The sequence below is a fragment of the Prionailurus viverrinus genome, chromosome B3 (assembly GCF_022837055.1).
Source record: "Prionailurus viverrinus isolate Anna chromosome B3, UM_Priviv_1.0, whole genome shotgun sequence".
In the NCBI taxonomy this organism is placed as follows: Eukaryota; Metazoa; Chordata; class Mammalia; order Carnivora; family Felidae; genus Prionailurus; species Prionailurus viverrinus.
Genome location: NC_062566.1, coordinates 6,477,146 through 6,493,125, shown reverse-complemented (window position 1 = coordinate 6,493,125; position 15,980 = coordinate 6,477,146). Strand labels below are relative to the sequence as shown.

At 46.2% G+C, this 15,980-nt stretch overlaps 1 protein-coding gene across 4 annotated transcripts in view; it reads right to left on the bottom strand.

The window, feature by feature from the left end:
- The window catches only part of SLCO3A1 (solute carrier organic anion transporter family member 3A1), a 317,750-nt gene that overhangs the window by 29,995 nt on the left and 271,775 nt on the right, over positions 1-15,980 (bottom strand). For all 4 annotated transcript variants that reach the window (XM_047863495.1, XM_047863496.1, XM_047863497.1 and 1 more), the window contains exons 8-9: positions 8,358-8,533; positions 4,041-4,105 (exon numbers count right to left, since the gene is read on the bottom strand). In XM_047863495.1, the coding sequence (XP_047719451.1) occupies positions 4,041-4,105; positions 8,358-8,533 (241 nt within the window). The remainder of the gene's footprint in view (positions 1-4,040; positions 4,106-8,357; positions 8,534-15,980) is intronic.

Below are 15,980 nucleotides of genomic sequence, written 5' to 3'. Positions count from 1 at the left end.
AGCCATGAAGGTTTTCAAAGGTAAGTGCAGGTTCATTTATTTTTCTTTGTATTTTCTACTTTCTCAATTATTTTGTATTATATCACAGTATTGTAATCATTTTCATATGAATATCTTTGGGTTGTGGAATGAATCACCTGAGTTTCCATTATTTCTTATGGGGAAGTTCGCTTTGATACATATGCAAGTGCTTTGGATTACAAGCATCTTTCTGGAATGAATTATGCTCACAAACCAAGGTTTCACTGTATCTGGAAAGAGTGATCTCCCCATGCTGCCCCACTTCCTCACGCTCTCCTAAGGGTGGTGCATCAGAGACTGGCCACAAGTGGCTACTTAAATAAAAATCAGTAATTAAAATTTATAGAAGCCAAGTACTCAATAGCCACATGTGATGCAAATATAGGGCATTTCCATTATTTCAGAAAGTTCTACTGGACAGTGCTGGCCTATGCCACTCCCAAAGTCCCCTCCCTCCTAGTCTTCCTGTTTTAGTAGGTAATGTCCCCATTCATCATGTGATCCAAGCCTTTGTAAGGAGATGTCATTGTGGTTTCTTCCCTCTTACATATTGCAGCAGGTACACTTTCACTCAGAGACCAGGCCTCGAAGGTTCTTCTTCCACCCACCCCTCCCCAGCCCAGGCCATCAGCTACTCTGTTAGACCAGCGGCTTACAGTTCAGTCCGTACATTCTCATTGTCCACACAGTAGACCATGGGCGTTCCTCCAAAACACAACAATCTGGTTAAAGACCATCAATGACTTCGTTTACCTGAGAGATAAAGGTCAAAGCTATTGACAGGGCAGCAACCCTTCCAGGTCATGTTCTGATGGCCACCCATCCTGTCCCATCTTTGGCCAGTGCCTGCTTGTCCTGCACACTCTAGCCACACTTGACTTCCTGTGGCCCCAAACGTGGTGCTTCCTCCCAGGCTTGGACTTCCGTAAGTCCCTCCATTATAGCCCTCTCTCCTCGCTCATCTACATAACTCTTGCTCAGTCTTCATGTCTAAGGTAGACGTCACACTGTTTCAGACCCATACCCCTGCCCCCTCCCAAGGCGAGGTGAGGGGGTTCCTCCACGTGTCCCCAACTGCACCTGTGTAGACACCATCACCAAGCTGTGATGCTCTACTGAATTCCCATTACCCATACAGGGCCCAAGCACAAAGGTCGACAATGTCATGGAAGCCGATTTCTTGGTTGACCCCTCGTTAACATTAACTGGTGGTTAATCACATCAGGTGCTGCTGCAGGAAATGGAATCAGGCCAAAAGCAAAGACTTCTTTGATAAGCTGCTTTTAAGTAAAAGATGAAGCTGTCCTATCCTGCTCGAGCAGAGTTCTCCAGACTGATTTGTGACCCATAAATGGGCAACAAAATCAATAGACTGTGTCATGACCAACTTTTTAAAAAGCATGAAACAGAAAAGAATACACACATATATTAAGGGTATTTTTTGTGTGAGATTTTTGTTCCAGCTGTATTAATGCATATGTATGTGCACACTGGCCCATAATGTAAAACTTCTCTCTGGCTGGGGATCAGTCACAGAAGTTGAAAAATACCACTATAGATAATGCCTGGTTGATTATTCCTGGGGCAGACATATAAATAATGGAATTGCATGAGGGCAACATACAATGATCCTAACAGTGTCACATTATACGAGCTCTACAATTTTCCATTCTGTTTTCAAGTACCCTCTAATTTTCATTAACATTTCAGAAATATTTTACAAGCCTTTTTTTTTCCTTTTATGCCATCAAATTATTCCGAAGGGTAACTTTTTTTTTTTTACCTGCTATATTGAGTATTTAAGTGTCTGTTTAGAGGTTGAGATTCTCCTACAACAACCCCACAGATGGGGGATTCCCACCTTCCCTGGTGAGCTCGCAATATGACTACTAGGAAGTCATACCCACTTACCTGGGTATGGTCAACGGAGATCTGAACCCACTGGGTGTGCTCGATAAATGTTAGTGTGTTGAATGAATGTATATGCGAAGTGGTTTCACTATTTACAGAAATAAGGGTCCCCAACTTGCTACCTGACGTTACACATTCATGTATCTATTTATCCATCCAAGTTAGGGCAACAGGGGTAAGGCAGGATGATGCATGCAGACTTTATCCTCCCGAGAAGAAGAAAAGAATCAACCTAACGATTACCCCATGATTATGGAGTTCTACAGGGCACTACAAGTTCCCGGAAGGCCCAAATGTTTTAGTTTGAATTCCTACTAAACTTGTCTTAACTGGGTATCTTCATACCTAGAGCATTTCTGTTTTCCACAAAATCGACCTAAGATAAAAATGCCATTTAGGTCTCCCTAGTTACCCACCTACATGGATTGATAATCATCGGGAGGACTCTGAGACCTTGTCCTGGGCACAGCAGGATGGATCACAGTGACTGACTAGAAATATCTGGCTACAGGTGGAGAAGGGAAGTGAGGAGGTGCACACACCCTTCACTTACCATTCTCCAGGAAGGACCTTGTGAGTGGATCCTTCATATTCTTCCATATATTATACAGGAATTCACCTCATTATAAAAGTAATAGGTACATATGGGGCACCTGGGTGGATCAGTCGGTTAAGCGTCTGACTTCAGCTCAGATCATGATCTCACAGCTCATGAGTTCGAGCCCCGCATCAGGCTCTGTGCTGACAGCTCAGAGTCTGGAGCCAGCTTCGGATTCTGTGTCTCCCTCTCTGTCTCTGCCCACCCCCCTCCCTCACCACTTGCACTCTGTCTCCCTCTCTCTCAAAAATAAATAAACATTAAGAAAAAAATTTTTTAAGTCATAGGCACATATATCTTCATTCAAAATTTTAAAACCTCTAGAAAATATTATTTATAACATAATATTATTCAAAGACAATAATATACCATGTTTGTGTTTAGCTTTCCAATATTTTTCCATGCTTATACTTTAAAAACACTTTAGTATATTATAGACCTTGTCCCCCCTCCACATGTCATGTGCTCTTTCCAAGTCTATAAATACTTTTCAGAATGTTAAAGGGGAACATAAATCTTAGTGGGATTCCAGATCATAATGGATGTAAATAATTCCAGGCTGCTGGACATTTGAGTTATGGCCAATTTTTCATTTTTTACAAACATTTTCATAAACATTTTCTATAGCTAAGTCTTTGTGCTCATCCACAGTTATATACTTAGAATGAGTAGTTTAATTTTTACACTGAAAATACAGGCCATGGTTATCTCCCTTTGCATATTTATTTACCATTTAATGCCCATTAAAGAAAACCACTATTATTCAAGGAAAAAAAAATGTTACCCTGTCTTGATCTTGGCTTTGACACAAGGATGTTCATAAAGCAACAGAAGTCTAAAGGGAGAAGGGTCAGGCAAGCCTGGCAGCTGGGTTACCTGGCCAGCCTTTTCTGCTTCGCCCCAGCCTGTCCCAGGACCCAGGGAGAACCATGGAATATCCCCATCCTATGTTTTCTCAACTTAAAAATGTCAGGGTTAGACTGAATTCTTTTTATCCATACCAAACCTTGGAATACAGCTTCTGTAGCATGAAGCTTCTGTTTCCCATCCTGGAAACCCAAGGTAAATAAACTCAAGCAGTTTGGAAAAATTTAAAGAGATCAAAGTTTCCATTTGTGAGACACTGTCAGAAGACTTCTCTGTCCTAGCCGGCAGCCCATAATCGAAGCATTTCACAAGCTGCTCGGGGGGTTGCTCAATGAGGGAGCCACATTACACCATCAAATGGTTTTCTCTTTGGTGCCATCACTTTCCCTCCTTATGCTGTTGAGAATCCAGGGTGGCACCAAGACAGGGATTATATAAATGAAAACTCTGTGGTATCCAGAGACTGCATAGGTCTAAATACAGAGCAAAATTTACAGACTTAAGGTTTCTCTTGTTTATTAATAATTATACTTCATAGAAGAAAGAAAAAGACAAGCTCAAGAAGTAGGACAAATTCACGCATATTTACTCACCTGGTCATAAGCATCCAATTCATTATTGAGGGAATAAAGAGCATACATACCCAACAAACGGAGGAGGAGGAACAGGACTCCCAGGGCGTAAGACTTGAGTTCAGGGCTGACTGTCCTACATGCAAAGAGATGAAGAGGAAAAAAAAGATCCTTATCACTCCTCTTCAATTAACAGACCCCAGAGTCATCCATTGCTGTCCATCAGAGCCATTCTCTAGAAATTAATGGTTTTTTTTTGTTTTTTGGGGTTTTTTGTTTTTTGTTTTTTTTGCTTTCTCCGTCTAAAGTCTGATAAATAACTGCACTAACAAGTTTAGGAAATTAACAGTGGGTTTTTTTTTTTTTAAATAATAAGGCTAATCTTGTCATTGGGAGGAAGACACGCAAATGTGGTCCCTAAAGTCTTCATTTAAAGGCATTTTACTTTTGCCAGGATGGGCAAATATCTTAAGTTGATAGAATACACATATTGGGGAAGTATCAACTGGGAAGACCATTTCTCTGAACGTTTCTCAAACAGCCAGTGCTGTGAACACCCTTGTCCTTCTCAGGTCATTTTGTGATATCAACCAGATGATCGTGGCTTGACACCCCAGATGGGCCACTTGCAGAATAATCCATTTGACTATATCCAGTTTCAATACCCCTTGGTCATGGTTCTTTGTTCTGAATGGACCCAATCACCCTGGCTTTGGTTTATCCAGAATAGTCCCTTAGAATGACCCTCTCGCACATTTTCTAGCACACTCTCAGATTGTAACGTTTTCTGGGATGAGCGTGACAGTAGACGGGGTTTAGAAATGATGACCAATTCTAGACAGAGGGGCCCTCATGGCTAATAACACCTCTTTCGTAATGCCTCTTACTCTTGAAACAAGTATTAATTCAATGCTTGTCCTCTCTGGGCCCAGGGACTCTTGGTATCTTGTCCATTGTGAGTGCAGTGATGATGTACTGAGTAACATATATGTGGGGGGATCGGTGGGGTGAGCACATTTCTCCCACTCATGAACCAGACCGGCCCTATCTCTGGTGGGGTGGCAAGGGAACATGGAGAGAGAGGTATTTGACGGACTACATACACGTATCCTTCAGGTAATCTTGGACACCACAGGCAGAGAAACTTCCTCTTATCCCATTCCCATTGGGAGTCCCTAGGGGAAATGGGGAGGTAAGCACAGTACTATGTCTCCTGGAAGGACATGGTTAGGCCTAGAGCCAGTCCAGTGTGGCTGAGACTTTGTAAATACCTGGAGCACTTCAATATGGCCGAAAGACCAGGAAGGCTATGCAATACAGGGAGGACCTAGGCAATCAATTCTGTAGGAAATAAATGTTAGAAACAAAGTTACATTGCAATAGGATATCTAAGTCCACTAGGATATGTAGTACCCAGGACTTAGTAGATAGATTGACTGATAGATTGAGAGATCATTTATCTATTAATCTATTTTAGCTAGAATTAGATTCTAGCTAAATGACCCCAGGAATCATTTATCCAAACATCCAATGCCATCCATCCAATGACCTGGTTTGAGCCTCAGTGGGCATGTCTTTGGCTTGTTGGTAAAGTGGACCAAAAGACACTGTCAAACTAAAACGAACAGAGATGTAGGTTTTACAATCTTGGACATATTTCTAAGATTTTCAGTGAAAACTATAAACGTGTTATTCTTGGGGAAACACCCCTTTCTTCTCAATTGTGAAGAGTGGGATACAGGCAAGTAGGTTAAGACTTTCAAGGAGTGATGGGGAAACCACTCTCTGGCTGATTCAGCCAGATACATGTACAATGTCAATGATAAGATTGATGTTTCTGGACAGAAACACAGCCAGCTCTCTTTAGAATGTGCATGTTACAAAATCCAAGTTCTTCGGAGCCATTATTGGCTCCACGGTTCTGGTTTTTGCAAACCCACTCGAAGGTATTGAGTTGAAAGACACATAAATAAAAGCAAATTCTCCTTTTCAAGAAAACGTGCTGGCGTAATGAGCTAGAATATTTATCACTTGAAATCTGATTTCCTTTTAGCTATCATGTCACTAGGAATAAAATGAGCAAGGTGCTAAGATCTCTGTTCCTATCCTGTTGAGGAACTTGTTCCCATGGGGGAATCTTCCTTCTCAGATCTATGTAGGAAGAAATGGAGAGTTCAGGTCTGAATGTTATGGAAAGTTCCGGGCAAGGCCAGGGATGGGATCTGAGGTCTACCACTTACTAGCTGACGACCTCGAGAATACTGCTTGCTTAACCACTCCCCGGGCCGCCTCCTCTGTAAAAGGGGACTGGCAATAAGGATGTAAACGAAATTAAAACAGGAGCTCAGTGCTGGCTCTGAAGGGGGGTGCAGCGGGTGTTAGCTTGTATCCTCACCTGTGGATGTTCTGAGAGCTGCTTTACGTGGGCTGCAGTGGGGCCGTCACTCTGGAATGGGGCAAGGGCCGGCATATACCTGGAAGGTGGCCTAGACTGTGCCCTTGTGCCTGCCTGGAATACCTGTGATGGCCAAATGGACTGGGATAGTGACAGAATAAGGTGCTACCCTGGCCATCTCGACGGGGACAACGTGCGAGCCTGGGCCTCCAGCAGGCCCCGGCAGAGCACAGGGTTATGTGATGGCCGAGGCCCAGCCTAGGTCACGTAGGCCATCTGTTGCTGATCTGTTTAAAGGAATCAAATGTTTCCCGAAAATCCCCAAGAGCTGTTTCTCAAGCTGAGATTTCGAAGTGGTTAAGATTTCAACTTTCTGTGTTTGGTGTGCCAGTCACAAACAGTGAGGTGGTTTTTGCACAGAAGTCACGGGGAGAGGAAACAAGGGGACTAGTCACTGCTCATGGCCGTGAAGGTCATTGTTCCTGAATCTTGGCACCTTTTGTGGGTGACCAACACAATACAACTTCACAGGGATTTCTAAATGAAAAGTCACCCATAACACAGCCATACCTAGGACCTGACGGGTTTTGTCCATATCCATGCTTGACACAGTCAACCTCTGTATAGAATTTAAATGCAACAGTTCACTTCTTAAGGACTTTTCACATTCTTAAGAATTTTTCATTATTCCATTGAGCTATGGTACAGTACTGTAATTTAATTCATTATCCCAATTCAGGTTTTTCTGCTATTATAGCTAACATTGTAATAAAAATCTGCCTGCCCTGAGCTGTTTTTCTGGGAGGGAAGTATTTTCCTAAGTGTTGAAGGGTAGGGTTACCTCATAAAAAAATCTGAACATTTTTATGACTCCTGATTCACAATGCTATATTGCTTCTTTGAAAGGAGTGATAGGCTTTTCAATGCCACCAGCCATAGGTGATTTTACCCAGCCCAGTTTTGCCACAGCCTCGCAAGCGCTAGGTGTGAATGTTGAAAATTGGTTTTTCAAGTTCAGAAAGTATAAAATGGCAATTTGCTATTGTTACCTTAATGCTTCTGCACATTAACAAGGCTTTGCTAATGACCTTCCAGATGACATAAGGGCTTTGGAGAAATGCTCTTCCTCAGGAATTCAGAACAGAGATCAGGAAACATGGTAGGCATGGGGAGAAGGGGAGCAAAGCTAGATACAGAAGCTGGGAATGTGCATTTGTACAGGTCAAGTTCAAGCAGTTCATTCTTGCTTGCTTCTAGCCCCTGGGAGTACCCTGGTCTGTGTAGATAGCTGCATCCCAGTAAGGTGGGTCTGTCTGTTTGGGGTCACTTCCTCCAGTTCGAGACAGACACTGGGGGCCGGAGCATCCCATTTCTAGGTTCCTCACCCAAATCTAGGTAACTTTGGAAACGTAGAAGTTACTCAGAATATGACTCCACAGTTCACCTTTGAGGCACCTCACTCACCGCCAGGACAGGTCCTGAGAGACCAGATTATGGGTGGTTCCGGACAAGCGCAGTCACTGGTGGCACATGCATGGCCTTGGTGGGACCCACATCACTTCTAGGAGGCTGGCAGGATCAATGACATTGCTCCCGGGCCCGAACTCAGAAATGAGTCTGAGCGAAAATGTGCCCAAGGTCACGTGGCTAATCAGTGGATGAACAGGGGTTGAACTTGGGGGCTTGGCTAGTCCAAGGCCATTTTCCTTTTACTCCAACACTGCTGCTCTCTCTAAAAATCAATGTAGGACCACATTCAAAATCGCCTGCAGGATCTATTCTTGGGAGGATATGAAAGTATCATCTCCCTTGGGGCCATGCTTTCCGGTCTCTATCAAATGTAACTGATTCCTATCAACCTGGGGAAGCTGGCTTGTAAGACTCATGCCACGCCCGAAGTTCGGACCTCCCAGAGAACTGCAGACAAGCACCAGATGGGGACGGGGAGGGCGAAAGGTGAGCCTGGCTCTCTAGTCCCTGGGTCTAAGCTTACCTGATGAGGATGATGACTGAGGGTGTCTGCGCCATTGCCCCGATCATACTGCAGACACACATCACACACAGGAAGGTGAGGAAGGCCTCCTGGCACCCGGGACTGGGGCATTTTCCGGGAACCACAGTTGTGTTCTCGGCCGGGACGGTCGTGAGGCACGCACAGCCGGTGAGATTCTGAAATGGAAGTATTCAGCCCTCTTAACGGGGGGTATCTCCAGTTTCCAAATCCAAAGCCATCCATCAGATGGAGCTGTCACAGCCTAATTATGCATTCTGTGGCATTCCATTAATTAGGCCTGAATAAACGAGTTAGCTTTTTAAGGAGGCTGCGAAACACATGCAAATAAAGGAATATTTACGGGGAGAAGAGCCAATTCCCCATCTCCTGTGTATTTCATCTCCATGCTCAAGAATCCCTCGATAGGCTGTACCCTAGACAAACATGCCCCCCCCCCCCCGCCCCAAGTACTGTGGAGGAAACTGTGCCTCCACAATAGGATAAAACATTGCCAAATTAACGTTATAATTACTTGCCAATTTGTCCTCTTTTATGCAGTTATAAGTACAATGAAGTGTATTAAAAGAAGTAAATCAGGTAACCTGCATATTGTTGCTGGTTCAGTGCCCAGTGTGGCACTTGGAACAAAGGATGTGCATTGTCAGCCACGAGGTTGCTGCTCCCGTGGTGAGGCGGGAGGGGGGGCAGGTTAATGGGAAAGTTCTCACGTGCCAGGGGAAGCAAAGAGGGCTAAGAGATGCCAGGAGCTTGGAGCAGATCGCGGGCAGCGGATGAAAGCCCAAACCAGACACATTTATTAATACATGATCCAAGGAGGGGGGGAAAAAAAAGGCAGCTGCATTCCATTTGATCTTGCGGGTAGATTCTTGCCCAGCTGCCCCTGCTCCCCAGCGAGGTCCGGCCCCAGCTTCATCATCAGAGGAACTTCTGATGGCCAAGGGGAGGGGCAGGGGCCAGGAGAGGCAGTGCCACGTGAGCGCCGAGCCAATTAAGGTTCGATAATAATAGTGCAGAGGCCTTTAATGAATACAAAATGAAAACAATCATAAATGATTCATTGCTTTTCTTCTCAGGACTGCTCGGCTTTCAGAGCACACGCCAAGAAAAATCCTCCTGAGGGTCAAACAAACCCCCTTTGGCTTTCACGTTGCTCGTCCTTGTCCTCCTTCCTCTCCTCTCCTCTCCATTCCCCCTCTCGCCCCTTTTCTTTTCCCACAGAGCAGAGCACAGATAGGGGCTTTTCTTATCCCATCAAGTCACATGGGATGTTTTCAGGGATGTCCAAAAGCCCTTCTGTGCCACGCTCCCCGCCCCATCAGAGCCACCTGGCTGCATCCTGCCCAGGGGCGCTTACCCATGTGGGCAGACGTGGTGTGGGGCTGGATGCTTCTTCCTAAGCATCGTGCCAAGAGCAGGTGCCTCTGTATAAGTGGCCAGGTTACAGCACCCCACGGTGTTCACTGTAATTCCCATGGGAGATGCTGAGATCTTGGCCCCCTGGCCCTTCCCACACACCTCTGCCCAAGGGCTCTTGCTAGCTCTTCTGTAAAACCTCCACCTCCTGGGAGGCCCCCCACTGGCTGAGCCAGCCCTGAGCCAGGGTTTTTCATGGGCCCCGAGGAGCCCCTGTATGAGGGCACACTCTATGCACCACTGAGGGACCTTCCCACACTCCTGGAGGAGGCCTCGTGGCTCCCGGGATAAAGGAAGACCATGTCTTATGCACACTGTCCCGAGTGTTTCACGGTGCTGAGACAGAGCAGGTAACTCTTAGCAGGTGGTTTTAGAATGCCTAGGCGAATGAATCCTCATCTGCATTTATCAGGAGGCAGGGCTGCTCCCCAACGACAACCTAAATGTCACCTTTCTTCCTGCCCAGGAGAGGAAACTATACCCCCCTCTGCCCAGACCCCAACTGCACAGCCAAACTTCCCTCGCTGTTTACACCCACCACCTCCATCTCATTCCCCAAGCTCCCCCTCACTCCAGGGGGCTTCTGTCCCCACACGCGGGAACCGGATCATGCTAAGATCTCCGGGGGCCTCCATAACCCGACCCCACCGTCCACTTTTCTCTTACGGGGGCCCCCAAGAGCATGTGCCCGTGAACCACTCTCCTCCCTGGCTTCCATAGCCCATGACCGTCCCAGACCCACGTTTTATGTCCTGTCCCAAGGCTCCAAGCATGTCGCCATTTCCACACTAAATCCAGGAACAAATGCCCCAAGCTGGATTCTGCACTGTCAGCGTGGCAGTCTTCCCCATCTACATCTGGGAACTACTTCTCTGGAATCCCCCTCCCTGCAGGGGTGACAGCTGGACGGGAGGGGAACACGGGTGAGATTTAGAAGGCAGAAGTGAAGCAGAGGCCACTACGCTCTGAAGGTCAGAAACAAGGATGATACCCGCAGAGGTGCCCAGAAGGTGCCAGCTGGCCCTAGCATCCGTATTTGCAGCCGCCCTCTTTTCTATCTGCCCTGCTGACAGCGCAGATCTATGCCCACCTCTCCCAATTCGGCTGTCCACCTGCTGACATGGTCAGCACCCCTTTCGTCTCACAGACAGTCATATGAACACAGCTTCTTGGGATTTTCCCACAAGCCCCCCCTCTTACCCACATCAGCTGGTGCTTCTGGGGATGGCAAAGATCGGTCTTGTGATTCTTCGAGACTTTAATTCCTCAACTCTCCCACGTTCACGTAAGCTCTATTTCCTACACTCAATTCTTTTATTTCCAAAATACCTGTGGGTGCTGCTTTCCGGACCAAACCCAGACAGATGTACATCCCCCCGCCCCAACCTCCACTCCCTCTACATCTCTTGCCCGAGAAATGGTGTCTCCGGACAGCAGGTGGGAATTCTGGACCCTGCTCCTTACTGCCACGTCTGATGCATCTTCCTCACGACTATGAGGCTAATGAGGCCAGACATCATTGTAGTTTTGCTCCCTAATTTATCCTCAGCTCTAGAGAACAGGGCTTGGCTCATGACAGGGATTCATCAGCTGTTTATTGAATAAATGGATAGATCTCAAGGCCTATTCATTTCACCGTATCCTAAGTCCTTCTCAGACCCTCAAATCCTTCTGTCTCTGATCCCTGTCATAGCCTGAGAGGAAAGACAGATTCAGGTGTAGGGGGCTAAGAACCACATATACCCAAAGAATGCACACGTATAAATGAGGAACAGTCCCTCCAGGATGGCTGTAGTCTTGCTTAGTCAACCACCCTAGGAACTGAGCTCTGACTCACATAGCCTCTCAGGACTATGACGTGAGTCCTGCAGCCGAGTGATCAGGGCCAGAACCTGGTGAATAAACCCTGTGACTGGAGAGCTTTGTTTAAGAAGTAATCTGTAATTGGGACCTATTACAGTAGGTCTAATCTAAGACTCAGTCTTAGATTTTTGCCCAATACCTAGATTAGGGCCCAACTGCATCATATTTACCATGATAGGAAAACTGCCTGGCTCCTCTCTGCTCTGAGAAAATCCCTTCTGAAATGGAGCCACTCTGGATTAGGTCTGTGTTCCTGCTCTAATGGAAGGGGATAAAAATGAGACATCTTTATTTCAGACTATCTGACACAGGGATTGCACAGCTCTGTCTGGTCCGGGGAGGGGATGAGTGTGTCCCCTAAAGTCAATGTCCTGGGAATGGAGTGAGTGGGCAGCAGAGTTGAGCCAAGACAAGGGACAGAGGCGATGGCACACAAAGCCAGGGGAAGGGATGGGAGGAGAACAGGCCAAGGGCAGCTGCAGTCCGACTGGACAGAAATGAAGCATTTGTAGGGTCATTAACACCACAAGAGCAGAAGTAAGAAATGCAACCAGGGCAGATGTCGTCTGGCAAGTGGCCAGGAGAGAAGCTGGAGATGGCTGGGTCCCTCCCAGAGGCTGTAGGCAAATCTGTGTTTATTTATTCAGACTTAACTTAGTTGAGAAGAGCCGTGGAAGAGGCTGGGGAGGAGATAAGCCAGAGGGTCGGAGCAGGGACATGGATGGGACTCGTTTCTGGGCAGAGGACTCAGTCCAACACAATGACAGCATCTGGAAATGCTGGGTGGTCCCACGGTCTGGGGGGGAGGGGGACAGGCACCTGGGACATTCCTGCGACCCTTCCAAGAGGGAAATCTAAGGGAACATGCTGGGCCTGTGGTCACACGGCAAGAGAGAGTGTAACATCCTTCATTTGGGCTTAGGTGACACAAGAGATGGACCTGCGTGTCGTGCTAGAGGGGCTGTGGGGACTCTGGCCACAGAGGCAGCTATGTGAGAAGAAACGTCCACCCAGATGTCCACGTGTGGTGGGAGGAACCACAGATGAGGACACAAGGTTTCACCTTCCCCAGGGTGCGTAACGACTTTCCTCCTGGGGGCTTTCAGACTGCCATCCCAAATAGAAAGGAAGCGGGGGAACAGCCCTTCTTCTGCTGATATTAACCGGGCATCCACGCGGGAACCCCTAAACTTGCAAAAGTTCTGAGGAGCAGGAAGCTTGAAAATACAGAGATAACCTGGATGTGACAGAACGATTCACTTTACTAAGGAGATGACAGAGACTAGGATCCTAATTCTCACCCTGTCTGTATAGAACAGTTCCATCTGGCCAGTCCAAAAAGCAGATGGATCTCAGAAGCCACCTGTAGACAGTCATGGCCTGAATCAAGTGCTGTCCCTGGCAGTCCCCAGTATATTTCACTGTTGACAAAGTGCACTAGGCTCTGGGAGATTGGTGCATCATTCCTGACCTGGAAAACGTCCAATTTTCCACTTCTGTTTCAAAGGAACGTCTTCCCGGCTCACCAACCTAGGGGAAAGAGTTACATTCTCTGTCTGGCGCCACATATTGGGGTGGGAGGTGGGAGCAGGACCTGGCTTTCTTGGAAATAAGTGCCTCCTGACATAGCATGTTGATAACCAGACGACCACTGTGCTCGCACAGGAGGCCAGGCAAAGCTTTGGAACCAGCGGTAACTCAGAGGACAGAAGGGGACTCACTTGTAAATTCTATAAGAACTTATCCTACAGACAGATGGGCCCGCGCACAACATGACGTAAGTACAATGTGAGCCACAACACTGTTTGCAAGACCCAAAGTTATGCAGCGATCTGAACACCCATCACAGGGGCTGGTTAAACAGGTTCCTACGGATCCAGGCAAGGAAAGACCATGTAGCCATAAGAAAAAAAAAAAAAAAAAAGATACAAGAGTGTTCTTCCCGTATGGATATGGAAAGAACACCAATATAAATTATTAACCATAAAAAACCCACAAACAACAAGGTATGGAATAAGAAAGACCTTGGATATGCGTTAAAATCCAGAAGGAGACACAAGGAACTAATCATAGTAATTACCTACTTGGCAGAGCAGTGGGTTGGAAAATAGGTGAACAGGAGACAGAGTGCAAAGGAGAGATACCACTCCCTCTTTTTTATATTTTTTGACTTCTGAACAATACAAATACATCATCTATCAAAAAAATGAACTCCAGAGCATTAGAAAATAAAGAGGAAATCAATGAAGAGTAGTCGCTGAAAATCGTACTCCTATTCTACATTCAGTCATTAATTTAGACTGAGAAATGTTTCCATTCACATATAATGATGGGGATAAATAATTGCAATAAAGCTGGAGACCATGAAAATAGAAAAATTACTCTTTAGAATCTCGGATTAATTTTCTATTGACGAAGGAAATCAGAAGCATGCTATTTTTGATGGCTCCTATTATAAGGAAAAAAAAAAAAGACTTATCTGCAACGTTTCGAAAATACCAGCAAATGAAGTTGTTTGTGTTTGCTTCTTGGATCAATTAATTGCACAAATAAAACTGATTTCTAGGTTGAAAGATGACTTTTGCGAGGGGACAGGTATGGGGGTGATGAAGTGATTTGTACTGAGAGCCTGCTGCGAAATGTGGAAAGGTAGAGAGTATTTATTTATTCCCCCCAATTCTGGAATATTCTTTCCGGTTTTCTTTCTGTAATGTATTCAGTTACGAGGCACAGAAATGGCCATTTCTATTAAAACTCGGGCTCCAGTCCTGTGCTTTAAAGGAGAGTTTGTTACAGAGAATGCTAGGACGCACAGTGCTCTGTCCCACTTCTGTCTGTGAGACCTCTGATCCCTTGTCATCACATCCTGATAAGGGGATGGCAGAGGGCTGCCATACCACCACAAAACACTGGGACCTTTTCCTTCCAGTGACAACGTACTCCTGTGCGTCCTAGACACTTAACAGTTCCTTTCATGATTCGACGGAGTTCCTCAGACACCCTCCTGTCGTTTATTACTGTCCTTTGGTAGCTTGGACTCTCTTCACCTCATTGGCCCAACCCAAGCTGGCATTTTTAGGTAACGACCTCAACGCTCATTGCAAAGTGCAGGACAGCCCACGTGCCTAGAGGCAAAGGGGATATTGAAAAACTGCAAGAAGAAATAGACTCTCTTGTTCCCTTTCAGGGTCACTGGCTGAAGGATAATGGCCAGGGAGAAAAATTCTCAGATGAAAGCAAGACCTCCGTCCACCTTTCGCTCCCATCACTGGTAACGTAGGAGACAGAGCATATCCGGGCAGAGCCTTAATTATCTCCTGCAGGAAGGGGAGGAAAGGGCTGGTCTCTGGGGAGCAGCAAGGCCCACGCTTTGCTCCAGCCACCTCGGGAAGGAAGTGTGGGCAGGACACAGAAGGGGAAGGATGTGGCTGCTGCTAGGAGTGAGCATCACGTCCCTGTGTCTCTCCCTCTTGCTCTCTCTCCTGCACACGGGATCTGTCCCCGTATCGCAGAGCCCAGGCCTTCCAACCAGCCCCGCACTCACACACAGTCCATGCTGGAATATCCTTCCGGGCCTTTCCACCACCTGATACCCACTCCTCCTACACGAGAAGCCTCCCCTGCCACTATTCCTCCTCTGGGGGGGAAAACATCTGCACCCCTCCCTCGAAGCTCCACCCGCCCTGAACCAATCCCTGCGTGAGCGGGTTTACACTCTGGGTTTCCTAATCTCTCCATGTGTCTGTGTCTTCCTCTTATGGGCACGTAACCACCTATCCTTTACTGTCAGGTTATTATCTTTTCATAAAAAAAAAAAAAAAAAGTTTTGTTTCCTTATTGAAAAAAGGATACGTGCTCATTTTGGATCATTTAGTAGTTTGCAGAAAATGTGAAGGAAACATGAAAATTAATGCTTCAGTCTCTAGCCAGAGGTAATGTGCTGTGAGCAGCTGGGTGTACATCTTCTGTATAGGTCTTTCCACGTAAAGATATACAAGTGTTTGGATTTTTTTCCTTTTCTTTACTGAAAGGGATCATAATCTGGTATATTGTTTTATAATATGCTCGTTTCACTTAATAGGTTAGCTGTTGCTCGTGGGTGTTCCTTTGTACATAATTCTATCTGTACGTTGTATCTCATCTCACAGTAAACATGAGCTCCTACCTTTCTAGCTCTGTATTTCTTTTCTTTTTTTTTTAGTTTATTTAAAATTTATTTTTTTAATGTTTAATTATATTAGAGAGACAGAGTGTGGGCAGGGGGAGGGGCAGAGAGGGAGACACGGAATCCGAAGTGGGCTCCAGGCTCCGAGCTGTCAGCACGGA